The sequence below is a fragment of the Camellia sinensis genome, chromosome 6 (assembly GCF_055761805.1).
Source record: "Camellia sinensis isolate YWXY chromosome 6, ASM5576180v1, whole genome shotgun sequence".
Lineage (NCBI taxonomy): Eukaryota > Viridiplantae > Streptophyta > Magnoliopsida > Ericales > Theaceae > Camellia > Camellia sinensis.
Window position 1 is genome coordinate 21,764,640 of NC_138966.1, and position 19,879 is coordinate 21,784,518.

At 37.9% G+C, this 19,879-nt stretch overlaps 1 protein-coding gene and 1 non-coding gene across 2 annotated transcripts; one reads left to right on the plus strand and one right to left on the minus strand.

Annotated features, from left to right (window-relative positions):
* The first annotated feature begins 8,632 nt into the window (after positions 1-8,632).
* On the plus strand, positions 8,633-10,335 carry LOC114260466 (uncharacterized). The gene is made up of 2 exons (XR_014332010.1): positions 8,633-8,771; positions 10,164-10,335. It is a non-coding gene; the product is annotated as an uncharacterized LOC114260466 (transcript).
* Positions 10,336-13,331: 2,996 nt separating this feature from the next.
* Positions 13,332-15,289, minus strand: LOC114260455 (Pentatricopeptide repeat (PPR) superfamily protein). The gene has a single exon (XM_028200597.2). The coding sequence runs from the start codon at positions 15,181-15,183 to the stop codon at positions 13,594-13,596; it is 1,590 nt and encodes a 529-aa protein (XP_028056398.2). The 5' UTR covers positions 15,184-15,289; the 3' UTR covers positions 13,332-13,593.
* Positions 15,290-19,879: the final 4,590 nt, after the last annotated feature.

Sequence of the window (19,879 nt, forward strand, 5' to 3'; positions counted from 1 at the left end):
GGTGCATCCGGGAGGCACTAAGATGTACCGGGATTTGGGTCGTCAGTTCTGGTGGCGGGGTATGAAGAGAGATGTGGCAGCTTTCGTATCTAAGTGCCTTACTTGTCAGCAAGTGAAGGCTGAACATCAGAGGCCAGCGGGTTTGTTGCAACCCTTGCCTATTGCTGAGTGGAAGTGGGAACACGTCACTATGGACTTCGTTGTGGGTCTTCCGAGGGCTCAGCGGGGTAGTGATGCTATTTGGGTAGTTGTGGACCGGTTGACTAAGTCGGCGCATTTTATTCCTATACGTGTTAGAGATTCAGTCGATCATCTTGCCGACTTGTATATTCGGGACATAGTGAGATTGCACGGGGTCCCAGTGACGATCGTCTCAGATAGAGATCCTCGTTTTACTGCCAGGTTGTGGCAGAGTTTGCAGAGTGCCTTAGGCACTAAGTTGACCTTTAGCACGGCTTATCATCCTCAGACTGACGGACAGTCCGAGCGTACTATTCAGATACTTGAGGATATGCTTCGGGGTTGTGTTCTAAACTTTAGTGGGTCATGGGAAAGGCACTTGCCGTTGGTGGAGTTTGCCTACAACAATAGTTTCCAGTCGAGTATCGGTATGGCACCATTTGAGGCCTTGTATGGCCGACCGTGTAGATCTCATGTGTGTTAGGCTGAGGTGGGTGATGCACCTCTGTTGGGTCCGGAGTTGGTGAGGGAAATGACGGAGAAAGTTGAGCTTATCCGTAAGAGGCTTGTTACAGCACAGAGTCGTCAGAAATCGTATGCCGACCGTAGGAGGAGACCTTTGGTGTTTGAGGTGGGTGATCATGTCTTTTTGAAGATATCACCTAGACGGGGTTTGATGAGGTTTGGGAAGAGTGGGAAGTTGTCCCCTCGGTTCATTGGTCCGTTTGAGATCCTTGAGAGGATTGGCGAGGCTGCTTATCGTTTAGCTTTGCCGCCGCAGTTGTCCGGAGTACATGACGTGTTTCATGTGAGTATGCTTCGGAAGTATGAGCTGGATCCATCACATGTGTTGGATTGGACCGATTTAGTGGTTGATGATGATGTCTCGTATGAGGAGAGACCGGTTCAGGTATTGGATAGGCGGGATCAAGTTTTGCGAGGCAAGACCATCCCTTTGGTAAAAGTTTTGTGGAAACATCATGGAGTGGAGAAAGCCACTTGGGAGCGTGAATTGGAAGTCCGCGAAAAATACCCGGACATGTTTATTCATTTGTAATCTTGTATTTAGATTTTGTAATTGTTGTTGAACTTAAGAGCTTTACATATGTCTTAAGTTGTAAAATGTTGAGTATGTTTTGGTAAATGGGTGTGTCTTGAAACTTGCTTCATTATAGAAGTTTCGTATAGCATTGCATATGTTGATTACATTGCTGAGTGTGTTATATATATCATGTAACTGAATATGATATGGGGATTGTTAACATTGAAAGGAATAATGCATAATAATGATACAGGTTGAGATTTATGTTGTGTTATATATTTAATATGAGATGCCTCTTGATAAAGAGATGAAATGACCAGTTTTGGGTCAAGATGTTTACTAATGAATTGTAAAAGAAAATTTTTGTTTTCAAAAAAAAACTTATGCTTAATTTCGGGGACGAAATTCTTTGAAGGGGGGGAGGTTATAGCGACCCCGGTCTTCTCCCATTTGATTATTGTATCCGGACTTAGGTTCCGTAGATTCTGTCATTGTATAACGGTTGTTGTTGTCCCTTATTTCTCATTTGGAATTATAGGGTGTGTTGGGCAGGTTTGTTTCAGGTTGGTTGGGTTTAGAAATCAAGTGTTGCTGTCCAGTATTTTGGTTCTTCGCTCGAGCGAGGAGTTTGTCGCTCGAGCGAGATGTTGTTTTTGGTTCTTCGCTCGAGCCGGGGTTTGATAGCTCGAGCGAGAGTTTGTGTCTGGTTTGGACATGTAGCTTTGCATTCTTGGCTCGAGCGAGCTTTTCTTCGCTCGAGCGAGTTAGTTGTTCTTCGCTCGAGCAATAGTTCCTTCGCTCGAGCGTGTGTCTGATTACAGACCTGAGGGTTTGAGTTCTTCGCTCGATCGAGCTTTCTTTCGCTCGAGCGAGCTTTTGGCTTGTTGGCTCAAGCGTAGTTTCTCTGTGTCTGGTCGCTCGAGCGACCAAGTCTTCGCTCGAGCGAGCCTGTCCAGTTTATATACCCAGCAGCGGGTTTTGATCAGTCTTTTCTTATTCTTTTTGGTTCTAAACCCTAGGTCCGACTTCTCTCCCTCAAAACTCATCTTCTCTTTAGGTGTTCATCTACTTCTAGTGTGAATCCATCTTAAGTTCTTTGTAAGAAAGATAGAGGGCGGCTTGGGCTTCATTCTAATCTGAACATTTGGTGATTTGGAGCACATTGGTATTTAGGCACTCATCTATGTCTTCACCATTTTGAGTTGTTGTCTTCGAGGTAGGGATTTCCTACTCCATTTTATAGGTTTTGTTTTAAGTTTTGGTATTTTGACATGTTGGGATACTTTGGTAAATTTTGGGAAAACCCTAGTTGTATTGTTGAATTAATTTGTATAAGTAATTCATGGAATTGGGAAAGGAGGGTTAAATTCATGGAATTTATTGATTAAATGGCGTAATTGGGTGATTGGTATCATTTTTCTATTGAATTGTTTACATAGTTATTTTCAGTTTAGAAATAACTATTTTGGGCTATCGGTGGAGGATAGTCGTGATTGTTGTAGACATTGCATGTGGATTAGGAATAACTGAAACTAATCACATCGGTTAAATAATTAATTTTTACTATGGCATTGATACAGAAAATACATGTATTGATTGAGCATTGCATTTGCATACATTGTTTTGTGTGTGGGAGGAGATAAGGGATGTACTCCACGGTTTAGGGGAAGATAGGGGATGGACCTCTAAACCGGATTTTGTTTGGGAGGAGATAGGGGATGGACTCCACTAGCATCACTTTTATGTGTGCTTATTTATATAGAAGTGTTTTATTGATACAGCACTAAAATGTGTATCAATCTGGAAGTATGAAGTGTTTGATTTGAGCTTGAGTCTCATTTGTTTGTTGATATTGGAAGGTTGTGAATATTATATATGTGATTCACTGTTGTAAGTTTGGCCAGGTTCTGAGCCATGTTGATAGAATTGGTAAGTAAAACGTATCTTTGGCAATAGTGTCATGAGATTGTAAAATGAAGTAATTGATTATTTTGGTTGACCATCTGTTGAATGCTAATGCTTTATTCATTGCTTATATGTGGTTTAGTATATTTCTACTGGGCTGTGGCTCACCCTTTATGGGAACATCATTTTCAGGTTCAGGCGATAAACTACCTCCAAGGACTTAGCTTGGGAGGGTTTGGCATCTGGATTGAAGAAAACTACCTTTAGTTAATAGTTGTTATTTATTAGTACATGTAAACATTCAAGCCTAGGGCTTTTCTTGTAATGAGATTAGAACTCATATTTTTGAATCCAAGTGTTGGCTTGGAAGGATGTAAGCCTGTAGGGCATTTTATTCGATGTTACATGTGATGCTTTATTTAGTAATACTCTGATGAATGAACTAATTAATTGTCTTCTTTAAATAATGCATGTCAATGATATATATATAATGGGTTAATTTTGAGGGCGTTACACAAAGTGGGTTTCGTTTTCTATTTAATTAATTTTTTATTTTTTATTTTTTTATTTCTTCTTCTTCCTCCCACTCTTTCCAACTACCACCCATTGCTCTCTCATCCCGATCTACCCTTGTCCCCGTCTTAATTTTATTTATTTAATATATTTTTATGTATATAATATTTTATATAATTTAATTTTTTAATATAATAAAAATAAAATAATAAAATATTATGCTTAATATTCATTTTCACTTTTTTACTTATCATATTATATCTTTTAACTCTCATTAAATATAAATTATTATCTATAATATGCTATATTGCGATATTACTTTTAGTTTTTATTAATTTTTTATTTTTAAAGATATAAAACTAACATATCCCCACCCTCTATATGATATGGGATGGGGGCAAAGGACAACAAATCCGCCCCAAACCCGTCTTGTTGTCATTCCTTCTCATCATTATCGACTACCATCACTAACAATGACCTCATCTATCAACCACCTTTGGCCACCACATCCCTAAATTGCTAACCACCTTCTATTGCCACTAATCACCTCTTACTAGCGATAAGCATCTTTGGCCATCACTTTTTGTTGAAAATCACTTTCAACTACCACTTTAGACGACTGACCGACCATCATCTTCAACCATTGACAATCATTTTCGACCGACACTTCTTGTGGCCAATAACTACCTCTAGCAATTACCAACTGCTTCTTACCAACGGCAGTCACTTTCAGCCATTACCTCCCATTGCAAAAAAAACCATCCCGGGCTACCATCTCCAACCGTCGACAATCACCTCCAATAGCCTTCATTTTCATTTATTTTCAAAACAAAATTTTATAATACTTATGTACCAAACATGTTTTTTTTTTTTTTTTTACTGAAAATAAATATAAACATGTTTAATATTTTTTGTAAATAAAAAATAGTAAACTATAAATTTTTCCAAACAGCACCTAACATTTCCTTTAGTTTAAGTGATTTGGAGAGAAAAGAAAACAAATAGAGATAAATGAATTGCAATCCCTTATTTGGATTATTACATAGAAAATAAATGAGAAGAAATGGAGAGAAATATTTCTCTCCTAATCCCTATTTTCAATCTCTCCAAACATAGAGATAAATGGAGAGAAATGAAACTAATTAAATATTATTTTGTTACAATACCAAAATTACTATTTTAGATATAGAACAAATAAAAAGACTAACACCTATAAAAAAAAGTTAATTTGGTAATATCATATAATATCATATCATATCATATCATTTACTTTTCTTTTCTTTTCTATAATTTAACCAAACAATATCAATTCATTTCTTTTCTCCCTTATTTATCTAAGCAAAAAAGAAAGAAATCACCATCTTTTATTTTATTTTCTCTTAAAACTTATTAAGTCATTTATTTATTTATTTTTCCTTTCATAAGGTACCAAACACAGTATTTCTAGGCTTCATTTAGGAGGTTGGCTGGGGACTAAATTAGTTAATAAAGACAAAAATAGGTTAACTTAACCAATATGATAAAATTTTACTTTACAATCATTTCACTTTTTCTCTTACAAATATCAAATCAACTACAAAAAAGTCAAAAGTTTATTCCAAATTGAACTTTTTTAACCAAGCTAAAATAGTCAAAAAAATAAAAAAACTTAGACTAAAAAAATTTAAGGATTTTTATTGATAAGTCCAATTTAGAAGTGTTTTAACCCAAGAAGTCCATAAAGGAATTTTTTAACCCATTTAGTCTCATGCATGTATAGTTTTATTCCATAAAGTCCATTTTCTTGATTTACACTATTTTCTTGGACACTTATGCCCTTATATTTAATTTTGATACCCTTATAAATATTTTTTCAACGATTAGCAATTTAATGTTGTGAACATTTATATTTTAAAATTCACATTTGTAGAAATGTAAATTGGCCCGTGGGCGGTCCGAAACCCGCCTGCGAGCCAGGGCGGGCCCGGCCCGTTGGCAATGTGAATATTCACATTGACATGTTAAAATTCACATTAATAGGAATGTAAAATTGGCCCCCATCCCGTGGCGACGCGAAAACCCGCCCACGGCTCATGGGCGGCCCGGGGCGGGCCCGGTCCGGCCCGTTCACAATGTGAATATTCACATTGACATGTTAACATTCACATTGATAAGAGTATAAAATTGGGCCGCGGCCCATGGGCGGCCAAAAGCCCGCCCGCAGCCCGGGGCGGGCCCGGCCCGACCCGTTGACAATGTGAATATTCACATTGACATGTTAACATTCACATTGATAGGAGTGTAAAATTAGCCCGCGCCTCGTAGCTGCCCGAAACCCGCCCACGGCCCGTGGGCTGGTCCGGCCCGGCCTGTTGACAATGTGAATGTTTACATTGGCATGTTAACATTCACATTGATAAGAGTATAAAACTAGACAGCAGCCCAGGGCGGGCCCCGTCCGGCCCGTTGATAATGTGAATATTCACATTGACATGTTAACATTTACATTAATAGGAGTATAAAATTGGTCCCCGTCCCGTGGCGGCGCGAAACCCACCCGCGGCCCATGAGCGGCCCGGGGCGGGCCTGGTCCGGCCCGTTGACAATGTGAATATTCACATTGACATGTTAACATTCACATTGATAAGAGTATAAAATTGGCCCACGGCCCATGGACAGCCAAAAGCCCGCCCGCGGCCCGGGGCGGACCCGGCCCGGCCCATTAACAATGTGAATATTCACATTGACATGTTAACATTCACATTGATAAGAGTGTAAAATTGGCCCGCAGCCCGTGGGCGACCCGAAGCCCGACCACAACCCGAGGCGAGCTTGGCCCGACTCGTGACAATGTGAATATTCACATTGACATGTTAACATGCACATTGATAGGAGTGTAAAATTAGCCCGTGCCCCGTGGCTGCCCGAAACCCGTCCACGGCCCGTGGGCGGCCCGGGGCGGGCCCGGCCCGGCCTGTTGACAATGTGAATATTCACATTGACATGTTAACATTCACATTGATAAGAGTGTACAATTGGCCCGTGACCCGTGGGCAGCCTAAAGCCTGACCTCGGGCCAGGGCGGGCCCGACCCGTTGGCAATGTGAATATTCACATTGACATGTTAACATTCACATTAATAGGAGTGTAAAATTGGCCCGCAGCCCGTGGGCGGCTCGAAGCCCGATCGCAGCCCGAGGCGGGCTTGGCCCGACCCGTGACAATGTGAATATTCACATTGACATGTTAACATTAACATTGATAGGAGTGTAAAACTTGTCCGCTGCCCGAAGCTCACCCGCGGCCCGGGGTAGGCCCGGACCCAAACTTGGGCCACCTTGGGCAGCCCACGGGCTTCGGGCAGCCCATGGGACGCGAGTCAATTTTACACTCTTATCAATGTGAATGTTAACATGTCAATGTGAATATTCACATTGTCAATAGGCCGGGCCGGGCCCGCCTCGGGCCGCCCACGGGCCGTGAGCGTGTTTCGGGCAACCACGGTGCACGGGCTAATGTTACACTCTTATCAATGTGAATGTTAACATGTCAATGTGAATATTCACTTTGTCAACGGGCCGGGCCCGCGTCGGCCCGGGGCCGGGCTTCGGGCTGCCCACGGGTCACGGGCTAATTTTACACTCTTATCAATGTTAATGTTAATATGTCAATGTGAATATTCACATTGTCAACGAGCCGGGCCGGGCCCGCCCTGGGCAGCGGGCGGGCTTCGGGCGGCCCACGGGCCACGGGCCAATTTTACACTCCTATCAATGTGAATGTTAATATGTCAATGTAAATATTCACATTGTTAACGGGCCGGACCGGGCTCGCCCCGGGCCGCCCATGGGACGCGAGTCAATTTTACACTTTTATCAATGTGAATGTTAATATGTCAATGTGAATATTCACATTGTCAATAGGCCGGGTCGGGCCCGCCCACGGGCCGTGGGTTAGTTTCGGGCAGCCACGGGGCGCGGGCTAATTTTATACTCTTATCAATGTGAATGTTAACATGTCAATGTGAATATTTGCATTATCAACGGGTCGGGCCGGGCCCGCCCAGGCAGCCCACGAGCCGCAGGCGGGTTTCGGGCCGGCCACAGGCCGCGGGCTAATTTTACACTCCTATCAATGTGAATGTTAACATGTTAATGTGAATATTCACATTGTCAACGGGCCGGATCGGCCCTATTTTTTTTGGCTTGTGGGCCGGCCCGGCCCGACTCGAATTTTTCCGAGCACCCACGAGGATCGACATGAGCCGGGCCCCTACACATTGACGATATAAACATTTATATTGACGGTGTGAACATTCACATTAAGGGTATTTTGGTAATTATGTCACCCATAGGACTTATTGAAACATAAGAAAATAATGTGAATTAAATGGAACATAAGTAGATGAAAAAGGTATTTTGGTCTTCTTATCTCAAATTGGACCTAATGGAATAGTCAAAAAGAATATGAGTTTGATAGAATAAAACTCTTAGAAAATAGATTTATCAAAAAAGCTCCCAAAAATTTATCCCCAATAAAGCCTTATGTAATAACTACAAATCGATTAGTAATTTTGGGTTGTGAGTGGTTTAGTTTTCAAATTAATTCTTGAGAGATCAAAACTCAAAATTTGTTTGATTTACAATTGTCTAAAAATTATTTTTAATCACTTTTTTCTGTCTTCTCTTCCATTCTCTTACATCCTACACATCAATCAATTATTTTTTCTCTTTCATCTCTGATTCTTTCACATCTTACAAATCAATCAATTATTTTTTCTCTCACACACATCAATTTAATTACAAAGAATTTACAAATCATCACAAACTACAAAACCATCTCTTAAATATACAACTAAATAAATTTTTAAATTTTAAAAACTCTTTTCAAAATTTTATCTTTTAAAATTAATTTCAAGTCAAAATCAAATCAAACCAAACCAAACCAACGCTTGCTTTTTTGTATTTGTTTTTGTTTTGTTTCGTTTTTTTAAATCCTTGATAACCAAATAAAAAGCTATCTAGGGAGTCGGGCAACGTCGGGGCGGCGCTGGATTGTTGACACGGGTGGGATCCAAAATTAGGAACCCGGAGCCATACTCGGACTCGGCTGCGGCGGCGAAAGAAAGGAAAACCCTTATTCGCTTTACAAGGTAAACCCTAATTTAGCCTGCACATTACATTTTTACAATTACGAATTACTTTAGCTTATTAGAGAGATTACAATTGCCATTTTGTGGATGAAATTAATTTCATTTTTTAATATATTTGAACCTATCAGTTTTTCTTTTCTCTTGTTTTTTTTTTTTTAATTTACAAAAAAAAAAAAAAATGTTTTCAGTTTGTGATTGTATTTCTATCCCACAACAGCTTTGTCATTCTGTCAAGAAAATGCTGAACTTATACACATATATGGTAATTTAATGCAATGGAAATTCAATTGAGATGAGACTAATTAGAGAATCCATACTCTTCTTGATATTGTTGTTCTGTTTGCTTTTATTTTGCTTCAAACAAGGCAGTTCCCATGTAGACAAGATTTGAGTTTGCAAAACTATTCAACTTGGGCAAGTTGAGTTCTGCTTGGGAATATGTTTGAAACTAAGAACAACTTTTATGTATGTAATCACATCTGTCATAGTGGGGAGAGGGGACAAGTGTCAATCATGGTGATGTTTCCAATTCTCTGTGTTATTATTATTAATATTATTTTCCGTAGACCATTGGATGTGCATACCCATTTTAGGGGTATACATGTCGTCCATAACTAGGATATACGCAGTTTTTTGGAAATAGGTTTCAACCGGCAATTGACCTGCCTTGGTTGGAACCTTACCTATCCTCTTTTGAAAACATATCCCAATATCCTAAAGGCCTGACACTTGGACACATGCCCATACTAGATACTCGTACTTAACAAACATAGATTGACAAACATAGATTGACACGTTTCGGTTGGAACCTCACTAGCTACATGATTGCCGCAAGCACAAAGATAAGATCCTGCATTGCTTTAGATAGAAATCTTAGAGCTTCATAATTACTTTATAGAGGAGGATTTATGTCATTTTGCTGGATAATTAAGTAACTCTGGTTGCTCAGCCTTTGCTGCAAAAAGTGTCTCTTCATGGGGAGAGAGAGCTTCTGATGGAGCAGGGACTCATTGCCCACAACGTTAGTTTCTTCCATTCCTGGTCTTCGGATTCAGCTGAACTTTTAGCTTTTCACAACTTCATTTATATCTTCGTGTTTGTCTCCCTCCCTCTGTGGACAGCTTTTATTTTTTTCTTGTTTACATCTTTTCAAAATGTTATTCTTTTGGGTAAATTACAATGACTTTTGCTGAGGTTTGAAAAAATTACGCTTAGCCCCACAATTCTAACATAATTACTCTGTGTTCCCCTAAAATAAAATTTGCATAACATTTTATCCCAAGCCGGTAGTCTAATGGATGTAAAGTGATGAAATCAACGTCTTTAAACTTAAATGTCTATTATACCCTTATCATCCTTGTTCCCAACCAACATCCACAATCCATGTTTCAGCCCAAAGAGAGAGATGAAAGAGAAGCCATGAGGCAGCGTGCTGTGGTTGATCATGAAGGTTGTGGCGATGTGTGATCAAGATGGCTGTCTGTGGATGTGGCTAGTTCATTGTTGTTCGTAGCAGAGGTGGGTGATGAGGAGACGGTGGTGTGCGATTGAGGTGCTGGCGACGGCAACATGTGTTGAAGATGGAGGTGGCGTGCGGTAGAGATGGAAGTGATAGCGACATACACCCATGGTGGAAAGCTCGTCGGAGGCTATGTTGTGGTGGATCTGAAAACATGGAGAAGATGAGGAGGAGGAGGCAGAGGGAAGGAAGGGGATCTTGGAGAAAATGAAGGCTGAGGAACTGAAGGGATGAAACCGTTGGGTTATGGTTAGTTGGCTAGTTCTAACTTTTTGGTATTGATGCAAGGGTAGAAATGTAATATCATAAATTTTGTTTTTGTCTGTTTGTCTTCCAGTTAAGGGAGGTTTTGTAATTATTGCAAAACTATGGGTCTCGCTGTATTGTGCACAAACCTCAGGAGAGGTCAATGTAATTTACCCTATTCTTTTGACTCAGTTGTTCTTTTGTTAGCACATATTCCCCACTGTGTATTAGAGAATGTTTGAATATTTGAGAACCATTTACTTGTTTTCATTGGTAAAAGAAGCAACTATGAAGTGCGGAGTTTAGCGGCCTGTGCCTTTGTCACTTGTATATTTTTTAGCACAAATACTGGGATGTTTTATTAATTATATATCATTTTCAATAGTTCAAATTACGAGCTCCTAGGTTATCGATGTTTATATCAACTTTATGAATAATGTCTTTGAAAGCCCTAGTATAGTCTCCCCTTTTTCCTCCCTCTCCTGCCTTGTTACCAAAAAATAAAGTAGGGAATGCTCTAATTTGAGTTGGATTTATGAATGCACTGACTGAAGTAGTGGCACACAATCAATGTTCTTGATTGAGATCTTTAAACTTGGCTTCGAGATGTTAGTCTTTATTTACTCTTGAGAAAAGTTATCACTGGAGTTCCTTTTTCTACGTCGATTAGCTTTTGTACTCCAAGAGAAACACTAACATGGAAATATATTGTTGCAGAAGAGAATCTGTCATGGCTCTCTCCTTGGATCTGCAGGATTTCATTCTCCGTGCTCGGGTGCTGAAGCTGTACAGGTTGGCACTGAGGACTGCTAGAAGAGCTCCAGGTCATACGAGAGGTAGCTTCTGATGCAGAATAATCTCTCATAATTAGTTTTTTGTATTTGAAAGAAGCAAAGTAGATAGGAGTTTAGCAACTGATGGAACTCACAGGATGTTCTGACCAAATTAGTACTTGTTCTGAGTCTTCCGACTTTTTTCACACGATCATTTCCTGTTTGTTTGTGAACTTGTTTGAATGTTTTTAGTCTTCGTTTTAAATCTTGAGGAGATTGTCTAATATGAAATTTGAAAACAAAATCGTTGGAAATCAAATATTAAACTTATCTATTGCACTGGTAACCCTTTGGATCTTTTCAAACTTTGGTTTGGATATCACCATGCATAATTTATTATCACAGGTTTCCTCAATATGTTTTATTTCTGTTGAGAAACAATTAATCCATTTTTGTGACATATTATAACCCTTCACATCCTCCTTCATACCCTCTGTTGATCTTGCTTATCCAATTTGTTAACATTGTATATCCATATTTTTTACAATTGTTCTTATATCAGATTTTCCATGTTGGTTTGGGTTTTCACTCAAAAAATCTGGGAGCCATGCTCCAAACTTATGACTGTAATTGTGATTGATTATCTTTTATTTTCTGAGTTCACGTAACTTCATGATCTGAATTTATGTCATTGGTGCAAGTCTAATGGCATTTGTTTTAACTGTGATGGATACAGCTGAACTGACACAGACGATTAGACAAGAGATGGAGAATAATCGGAATTGCCGTGACAAGCAGAGGATTCGTTTCTTGATTAGCGAAGGGTTGGGAAAATTGAAAGGTTTGGATGAGATGCTTGATATGCAAGGTCATTGATAATGTAATGTAATGGGATTTTATCTAAAATATTTTATGAGAATTTTGCCCTTTTCCGAAATCTTGTTGAAGATGAATATTTATCACAAATTCAACCGCAACAATTCATGTAAAGTTGTACCAAAAGATACATTTGTTATTCATAGTTACAACCAAAAAACAAGGTCAATTCCTTTAGCAAATACGCTTCTCAAGCTTCTTTTCAATGATGCTTAAGCAAAGACTGGAACCTTTCCGAATTGCATGTCGTGTATTTGTCCCTTCCGCATTGCATCACCATTTTCATTGGATTGTTGCTGCATTAATCCACTTCGGATATCAGAATCACTTCCTTCACATCGTGTGCTAACAAGAGTATCTCTCTACTTAGCAAGCAGTTTGAAGATTTGAAAATGGAAACCCTGAACCAGAAAAAAAAAAAAAAAAGGGGGGGGGGGGGGGTAATTAGGATAATTGGTGCATTCTGCCCAAGACAGGGAGGTTGTGATCCACATAGGAGGTGCCATTTAAGCGCCCTAAATCTTTATATCTCCTTTATTCTGTTACATTTTCCCTTTTTCTCCCAACAAAATTCCTGCAATTTGTCACTATAAATATTTAATTTTGTTAAATCTTCTCTTATAAATTTTATGCTATTGCTCTCTCAAGTTTCATGGTTTTTCTCTACCCGTGTCTATATACATATATTTTTTTGTATGTGTTTGTTTTGGTGTGATTTTGTCGTCAATTTTAATGGAGGCATGTGATTACTTTTTTTAATTTAACTCTGGCATCACACTCATTTTTGGTCCTTCTATCACCAAATGAAAATCAGATTAGGGACTCAACTCAACATTGCCCCACATGATCACTTTGCAGCTTGAGCAAGGACTCAAATTTTGGAGGCAGTGGATTTGTGAAGTAAATAGAAGATTGTGCAACATTATTGCCTAAGAACCCCATTTGATCACCCTCGTTATAAGCCCTTATCCAATTTTGGGTTGTCTAACCTCAAAACTCTTGGATTGCATAAAAGGATCCTAGTGATTGAACTAGACTGCTTCATCTTGGGTGCTTTTCTGATAAAGTTGACACAACAAATTATTATTATTATTATTATTATTCTAGGAAACCATGACAACATTCAATGGCAGAGAACAATGGGTATTTGAACTATAGTAAACATTTTTTTTTTTCTTCCAAAACTGGTGAATGAAAATTTTCTGAAATACATTACCAAAATTTCTAAATCCAAGCTATCATAGAACAAACAAATTTGCCATAAATTAACTTCTTCATATGCTACAGGAGGTGCTCAGTAGAGCAGCAGTCCCATGTGAACGTGTGACTCTGAACTGTTGGGCATTGTCACAGGGACATACAATAACTTTCAGATATGTTGGTGACGACTACCAAGATTACGCTTCTTCTATAATGGTCGAGTAACAAAACCTCTATCCACCATTTTCTCTACCAATTCCTCATGCTTCTTTATCTGGCCTGCCTTCCTCAACTCTTGCAAAACCATTTGATAAACTGATAGACCAGGTTTTAAACGCTTCTCCTCAATCATCTCTCTGAAGAACTTATAAGCATTGTTCCAATGCCCCATCGCACAAAACATTGAGATTAAAACCCGGTAAGTATTCTCATTAGGCTCAATTTCCTTCTCAACCATTTGCTTCTTAAGCTTGAGAACCATGTCAGTTGATTTCGAATCAACAAACATCCGCATCAATACATTGTAAGTCACCGTGTTGGGCTTACATTTCAACTCCTTCATCCTCACAAACATCCTATGAGCAGCATTCACATCCTTGGCCTTCAAAATGCACCTAAAGATTGGATTGAAGGTATGTGCATTCGGAACACACCCTTTCTTGACCATTGTGTCAAGAATCTTAACCGCTTCCCCACAATTCTCGTCTTTGCAATGACTCTCAATGAGAAAATTATATGTGACCGTATCAGCCGGACAAGAAAGCCTCTTCATCTGATTATACACTTGCAAAACCTTCTCAGTCCTCCCAGCCTTCACATGAACCCTCATCAAATTGTTAAAAGTGATAGAATTCGGTTCACACCCAACATCAATCATCTCTGCGAAAACATCATGGGCACGCGTAATCTGCCCACATCGACACAACGCATCGATCACAATAGTGTAAGTATACACATTGGGCTTAATCCCAAGATTCTTCATTTCACCAAACACCTTCTCTGCTTCAGCTATGTCCCCTGCTCTGCACCACCCATTAACTAAACTAGTGTACACAATAACATCAGGTTCAAATTTCTCTTTCAAGCTATCAAAAAAAGATTGGGCTTCAAATGCTCTTCTCTTCTTACAGAGAATACTAATCACGATCGAGAACGCGATTCGATCGGGCTCACAACCATAATCTTCCATTCGATTAAACGCGTGAACGGCCTCAGAGGCCAATCCAGCACGAACATAGCGCCGAATCAAAATAGAGAATGTGTCAATTTGAATTTCAATGTTTCGCGATTTCATCGAATCGATCAAGTTCCAAGCTATGTCGAATTGGCGTACCTTTCCGGCGAGGTCGATCATCTCGTTGTAGAGTTCGGGGGAGGGGTTGAAATCGTCTGAGTTCGTCGCCCAGTTGAAGAAAGCTAGGGTTTGTAAAAAGGGGATGCCGTGGCGGACGCCGCCGCATTTCTCGACGACGCGGCGGACGAGGGCAGCGGAGAGGGGTTCTGCGGCAGCGGAGGAGGAGAAGTCGAAGGAGAGAGATGGGATGGTGAAGTTGGGGCTGGGGTTAGGGTTTGGGTCGGGGTTTTTGCGGTGGTGGTCTTTGATTAGAGAGTGAAATTTGTCGGCGATTAGGGTTTCTGAAGGAGACAGTGCTTCGACGACGTCGTGTTGAGGATTTTCTGATGAGGGAGGTGAGGAAGAAGAGGAAAATGAGTGGAAGATGAAGGTAGGGCTAGAGAGAGGAGAGAGAAGATGATGAGTAGGAAGGTATAAGCGTAGCTTTGATTTCATGATCGCCATTGATGGCTTCTTTCGATGCCCTTTCTGTTTTTAGCCGTTAAAACCCTGAAAAGTTCAAGCCAGGGTTTTTCTTTCTTTTTCGGTACATTGGAATAAAAAACGAGGGTTTAACACTCTCCGAACAAAGAGCATGATTAAAATTATAAAAAAAAAATTTAAAAATTAATGCAATAATAATAAATATAAATTATTAGAGCACCCACAATAAACTTTTCAATTTTTTAATCAAATTAAAACTATTTCATTATTTTAGTTACTCATCTTTTATCATTTACCGCATTAAACTCTTTATTTTAACTTATTCTTATTAAATATTATTTTCTTATTGTATTTGTTAATCTTTCTTTTTTTTTATTAAATTGATAAGTTACTAGTCAAATAATTTTTAAAAAAAGTAAAAAAAAAAAAAAATGTCGTTGACCGGCCAAACTTCCGGACAGACATCCGATAACACACAAGTAGCGATGAACAATGTCTTGCTTGTTATAACGAGTTACTGTAGTCATTGTAAATTTTGACGAGCTATAAGCGAGCTTGATGGAATTGATTTTTTTGAAGTTTTTAGCTAAAAAATGAAATTGAAGAGTTTGATGCAGATGCTCTTAGAAGCATGTTGAAATTAATTTTTTAATTTTTTTTAACAAGACGTGTAAAAAAATAAAGAGATGATACGATTCAAAAAAATTTAAAAAAATATTTTTTTAACTTTTAACTCAATTACCAAAATAGGCATAAATTTGTTAAAATTACATTTACAAATGCTAATTCGTTTAGTTAATATATATATATATATATATGCTAACTCGTAAAAATTACATTTACAAATACTAATAATTGTTCTCAAAAAATTGTTTAATGTTGGAATTGAGTTTAAAATTATTTAACAAATAGTTGAAGAGATCTTCTATTTACTCATACTTTAGCCCCTCCCACTTCTCTAAACCCCCAAGTGGCTAAATTAATTCCCTTAATTTTCTCTTTGAACTCCTACCATAATACTAATAATAACCCTCATCCTTACACCCCCAACTCAGCAAACCCTAACTCTACCACATTCCTTAACCACCACCTCAGGCAACTACAACTACCATCTCCGACTCCAACATACAAACCCCCCTCACCGACAACCTATCTCCAGCGATCTCCCTCACAGCCGCCACCTATAAACCCTAACACTAATGTCCTAAACCCTAACCCTAACCCTAACCTAACCTTTCTACCCCATCGCCGACCGTTCATCTTCTTCGATCAACAACGTCCTTCTTTAGCAACCCCACCACTGCGACCTACTTCTCAATCCCTTTGTCACGCTTTTCAAAGCCCTCATATTTGTCGGTTTCTCAAGGGCTATGACGGCGACTAAGGAGGAAAAATGGTAGAAACCCTAGATCTATTGAGATCAAAAAAGAAAGAAGAGAGGGCTCATGACACTGTATAAGGCGCGCACGCGTGCTAGAGAGAGATAGAGAGAAAGAGAGTGAATGAGATGGGTTGGAAAGGTGATCTTCTCTCTTTCTTCCTCTGTTTCTGTGATTCTAGAAAGGCGACGACAGAGGAGCGACAAGGCTAGGAAGGCGATGGCGATGGCGGTAGAAGGGTTGCAAAATGAGATGGAGATAGATTGGGTGCTGGTGATTAGTAGTGAGGGACTGGGTGGCTATGATTGGCGGTGAGGAACTGGGTGGTTACGGCTGGCAGTGAGAAACTGGCTGGCCGTGGGTAGAAGTGGTAGCTGGAGTTGAGAGGGATTAGGGTTAGGGTTTGGGAAATTAGGGTTAGAAGATTATGGGTGAGCGTAAAATGAAATTTTATATTTTGACAAAATTGGAATTAAAAAAATGGAAAAGATGAGAGTTCTAAGAAAAAAAGGTAGGAGTAGATAACAATACTCATAGTTGAAATAGTTATATATAAAAAAATCTTAAAAAAAAAGAAGAAGGATAAATTACACTGACATTTCCTATGGTTTAATGAAATTATAATTTTTTTTTATTGAGATTTTTGAAATGATTTAAACCTCCCTTAAGGTTTGATTTTTAATTACACTGACTTCACATAAGATAACCTCAATTGAGATTTAGGGTTGGTTTGACATGTTCTAAAAAAGTGTACTTTTTGACTTATTGGCTTATATGGGTTGGGTTTGGGTCAGGTTTGATGTGATGTGTTAGAGAGGTAATGTGATTGAAATAAGATGATGTGACTTAAATAGGATAGTGACTTTTTGACTTTTTAACTTTTTGTATTATTTAGTTTATGCCAAACTAACCCTTATGAAATGGTAGAAACCTATCATGAGGTTTCTAAAAAGGTATAAGCCTCTTATGAGATTTGTTTTTTATTAAAAATTTCCTCTTATGTTATTTTATCATAAAAATAAAATAAAATAATAGAAAATGTTGACAACATCAAATAATTTAATTACATTTTTAATTTTATCTTATAAAATTGTGTTAATTACAAAGAAATAAGAAAATACAATTTCGACTGCGATTTTGGATAAAAGAAGCATACGTAATCAAGAGTAATTGTAGGGATAACAAAGAGAGAAGACAAAAATTGAAACTGCAAGCATATTTTCTCTCTGTTATGCCCGTAGGTACTGTTGATTGTGTATGCTTTCTTTATCCAAAACCCCAATAGGAATATATATGTATATATATATATAAATTTGTAGTTGGACACAATGTAAAAAGGTAAAATTGAAATGTAATTAAACTATTTCATGATGTTAACATTTTCTAACATTTTTTTTTTAACGATGCAAAGGGTTTTGGATAAAAGAGGCACACACAATCAACAGTAATCATATGCATAATAAAGACAGAAAACAAAAATTGTAATTTTTTTATTTCTTTATAATTTGAAACAGTTTTAGAGAATAAACTTAAAATATAATTAAATTATTTTATTTTATGATGTCAATATTTTTTTTACGATAAAGTAATAAAAGAGCGAATATGCAACCTCAAAGGAGGTTTCTGTAATTTCAAAAATTTTATGGAAAATTTTTGTCATTTTAAAAACTTTATGGTGGATTTTTATAATTTCATTAAATTTCAGGGGGAGTCATTGTAAAACTAAACTTCAATGGAGATTTCTACATTTCATTAAACCTTAGAGGAGTTCATTATAATTGAAAACTGAGCTACAAGGTAGTTTAAGTCATTTTGAAAATCTCAAGAAAAGTTTATGTAATTTCATTAGACATTAGGGAGTATAAGTGTACTTCACCCTTGAAAATATATTAATTTCAGTAAAATGTGCATTAAATTCAATAAAAAGATATCTCATGTGTTTTAAATTTTATTTTATTTTTTTATATTGTACACCAGGAACACTTGCTAACAAGGACTAATTATATTACTTTTCAGAGTTGGTTTGGTAATGGAAAACATAAATATAAAATTACCTAACCATCCTTGCTATTTTTCATATGTCAAGTTCTCTCTATTCTCTATCTATACATCTCTCTCGCACTTATCCTTTCTTTGATATAACACAACATCCACCACTATCTGACTGAGGCCAACCAACCATCCTTTCTCCCTCATCTAACATACATTTTCCATTTTCTAAACATCCTCTGGCACACCTCTTCCAACATTGCTAATACATGAGCAAGGATCCTCTAGAGTGATTTTTCTCTAAAGTTTCCTAAAGTGCTACAGTGTATGGTTGAGATTTACTGACAAGTCACATCAATTTTTCTGATGTGACTTGCCAATAAATCTCAACCATACACTGTAACACTTTAGGAAACTTTAGGAAAATTTCACTCTAGAGGATCCTTGGTGCTAATACATACCCTTTTCTTTTTTTTTCCACAATGACTGTGTTGCTACCACCTACATTCTCTTCAATTGGGGCTACCACTAACTATCTCATCCTTTTTTCTCCTCTACAATCAGTGATACTGCCACCCATTTCTCTTTCTTTCAATCCCTGCTAGTGACACTAATACCACTAACCTCTCATTTCATCTTCTCTTCTACAACCTACATTACAACTATTCGTATCTCCTCTCTTTGAAAAGAGAAAAGTTAGGCATCATGAAAAAGATTATGAAATATTTATGATCTTTGGATTACCTTGATTAGTGTGTGGTGTTTTATTCTAAATGTAATCCAAATGTTACAAAGCTTTCATGATTATTTTTATGAAAGATTTTTCATGATACCTAGCATTGCTGCTTTCAAAAATCATACGGGTGGTCTTTGTAATTGTCAAATACCTCAAGGGAGATTAATGTAATTAGCCCTGATAAATACTATTTATAACATAATATATAATGAAAATTAGGCAATGTTTTCGAATTGGACTGAACTGAACGATTAAATTGGTGACCCATTCTAACACCAATCTGAATTAGTCATTAAAATTGTTTGAAATAGAGAACCAACTTTTTTTTAAAAAACACTCGAACGGGTGGTTCAATCAGTAAGCCTACTAAAGCGTGGATATTGACTGGGCTATGTTTTTGTGTCTACCGAAGCTCAAATGGGCAGTTCAATTGGTAAGCCCAATACGTCTTACCTAAGGTGAAACAAATTGAGAAAACATTCAATTTTTTTAGACATTAATGCAAGATTAGAGCTCTCAAAACTATATATATTTGTATTTTAGTTGGATTAATCTATGTTTTGAAATCATGTTTGCCCCTGACGTTTAGAAATTCAATTAGATTCATAAGAAA

What these genes read in the sequence shown, in the direction of transcription:
- LOC114260455 (XM_028200597.2), bottom strand. Translation starts at nt 15,183, where the DNA reads ATGGCGATCATGAAATCAAAGCTACGCTTATACCTTCCTACTCATCAT.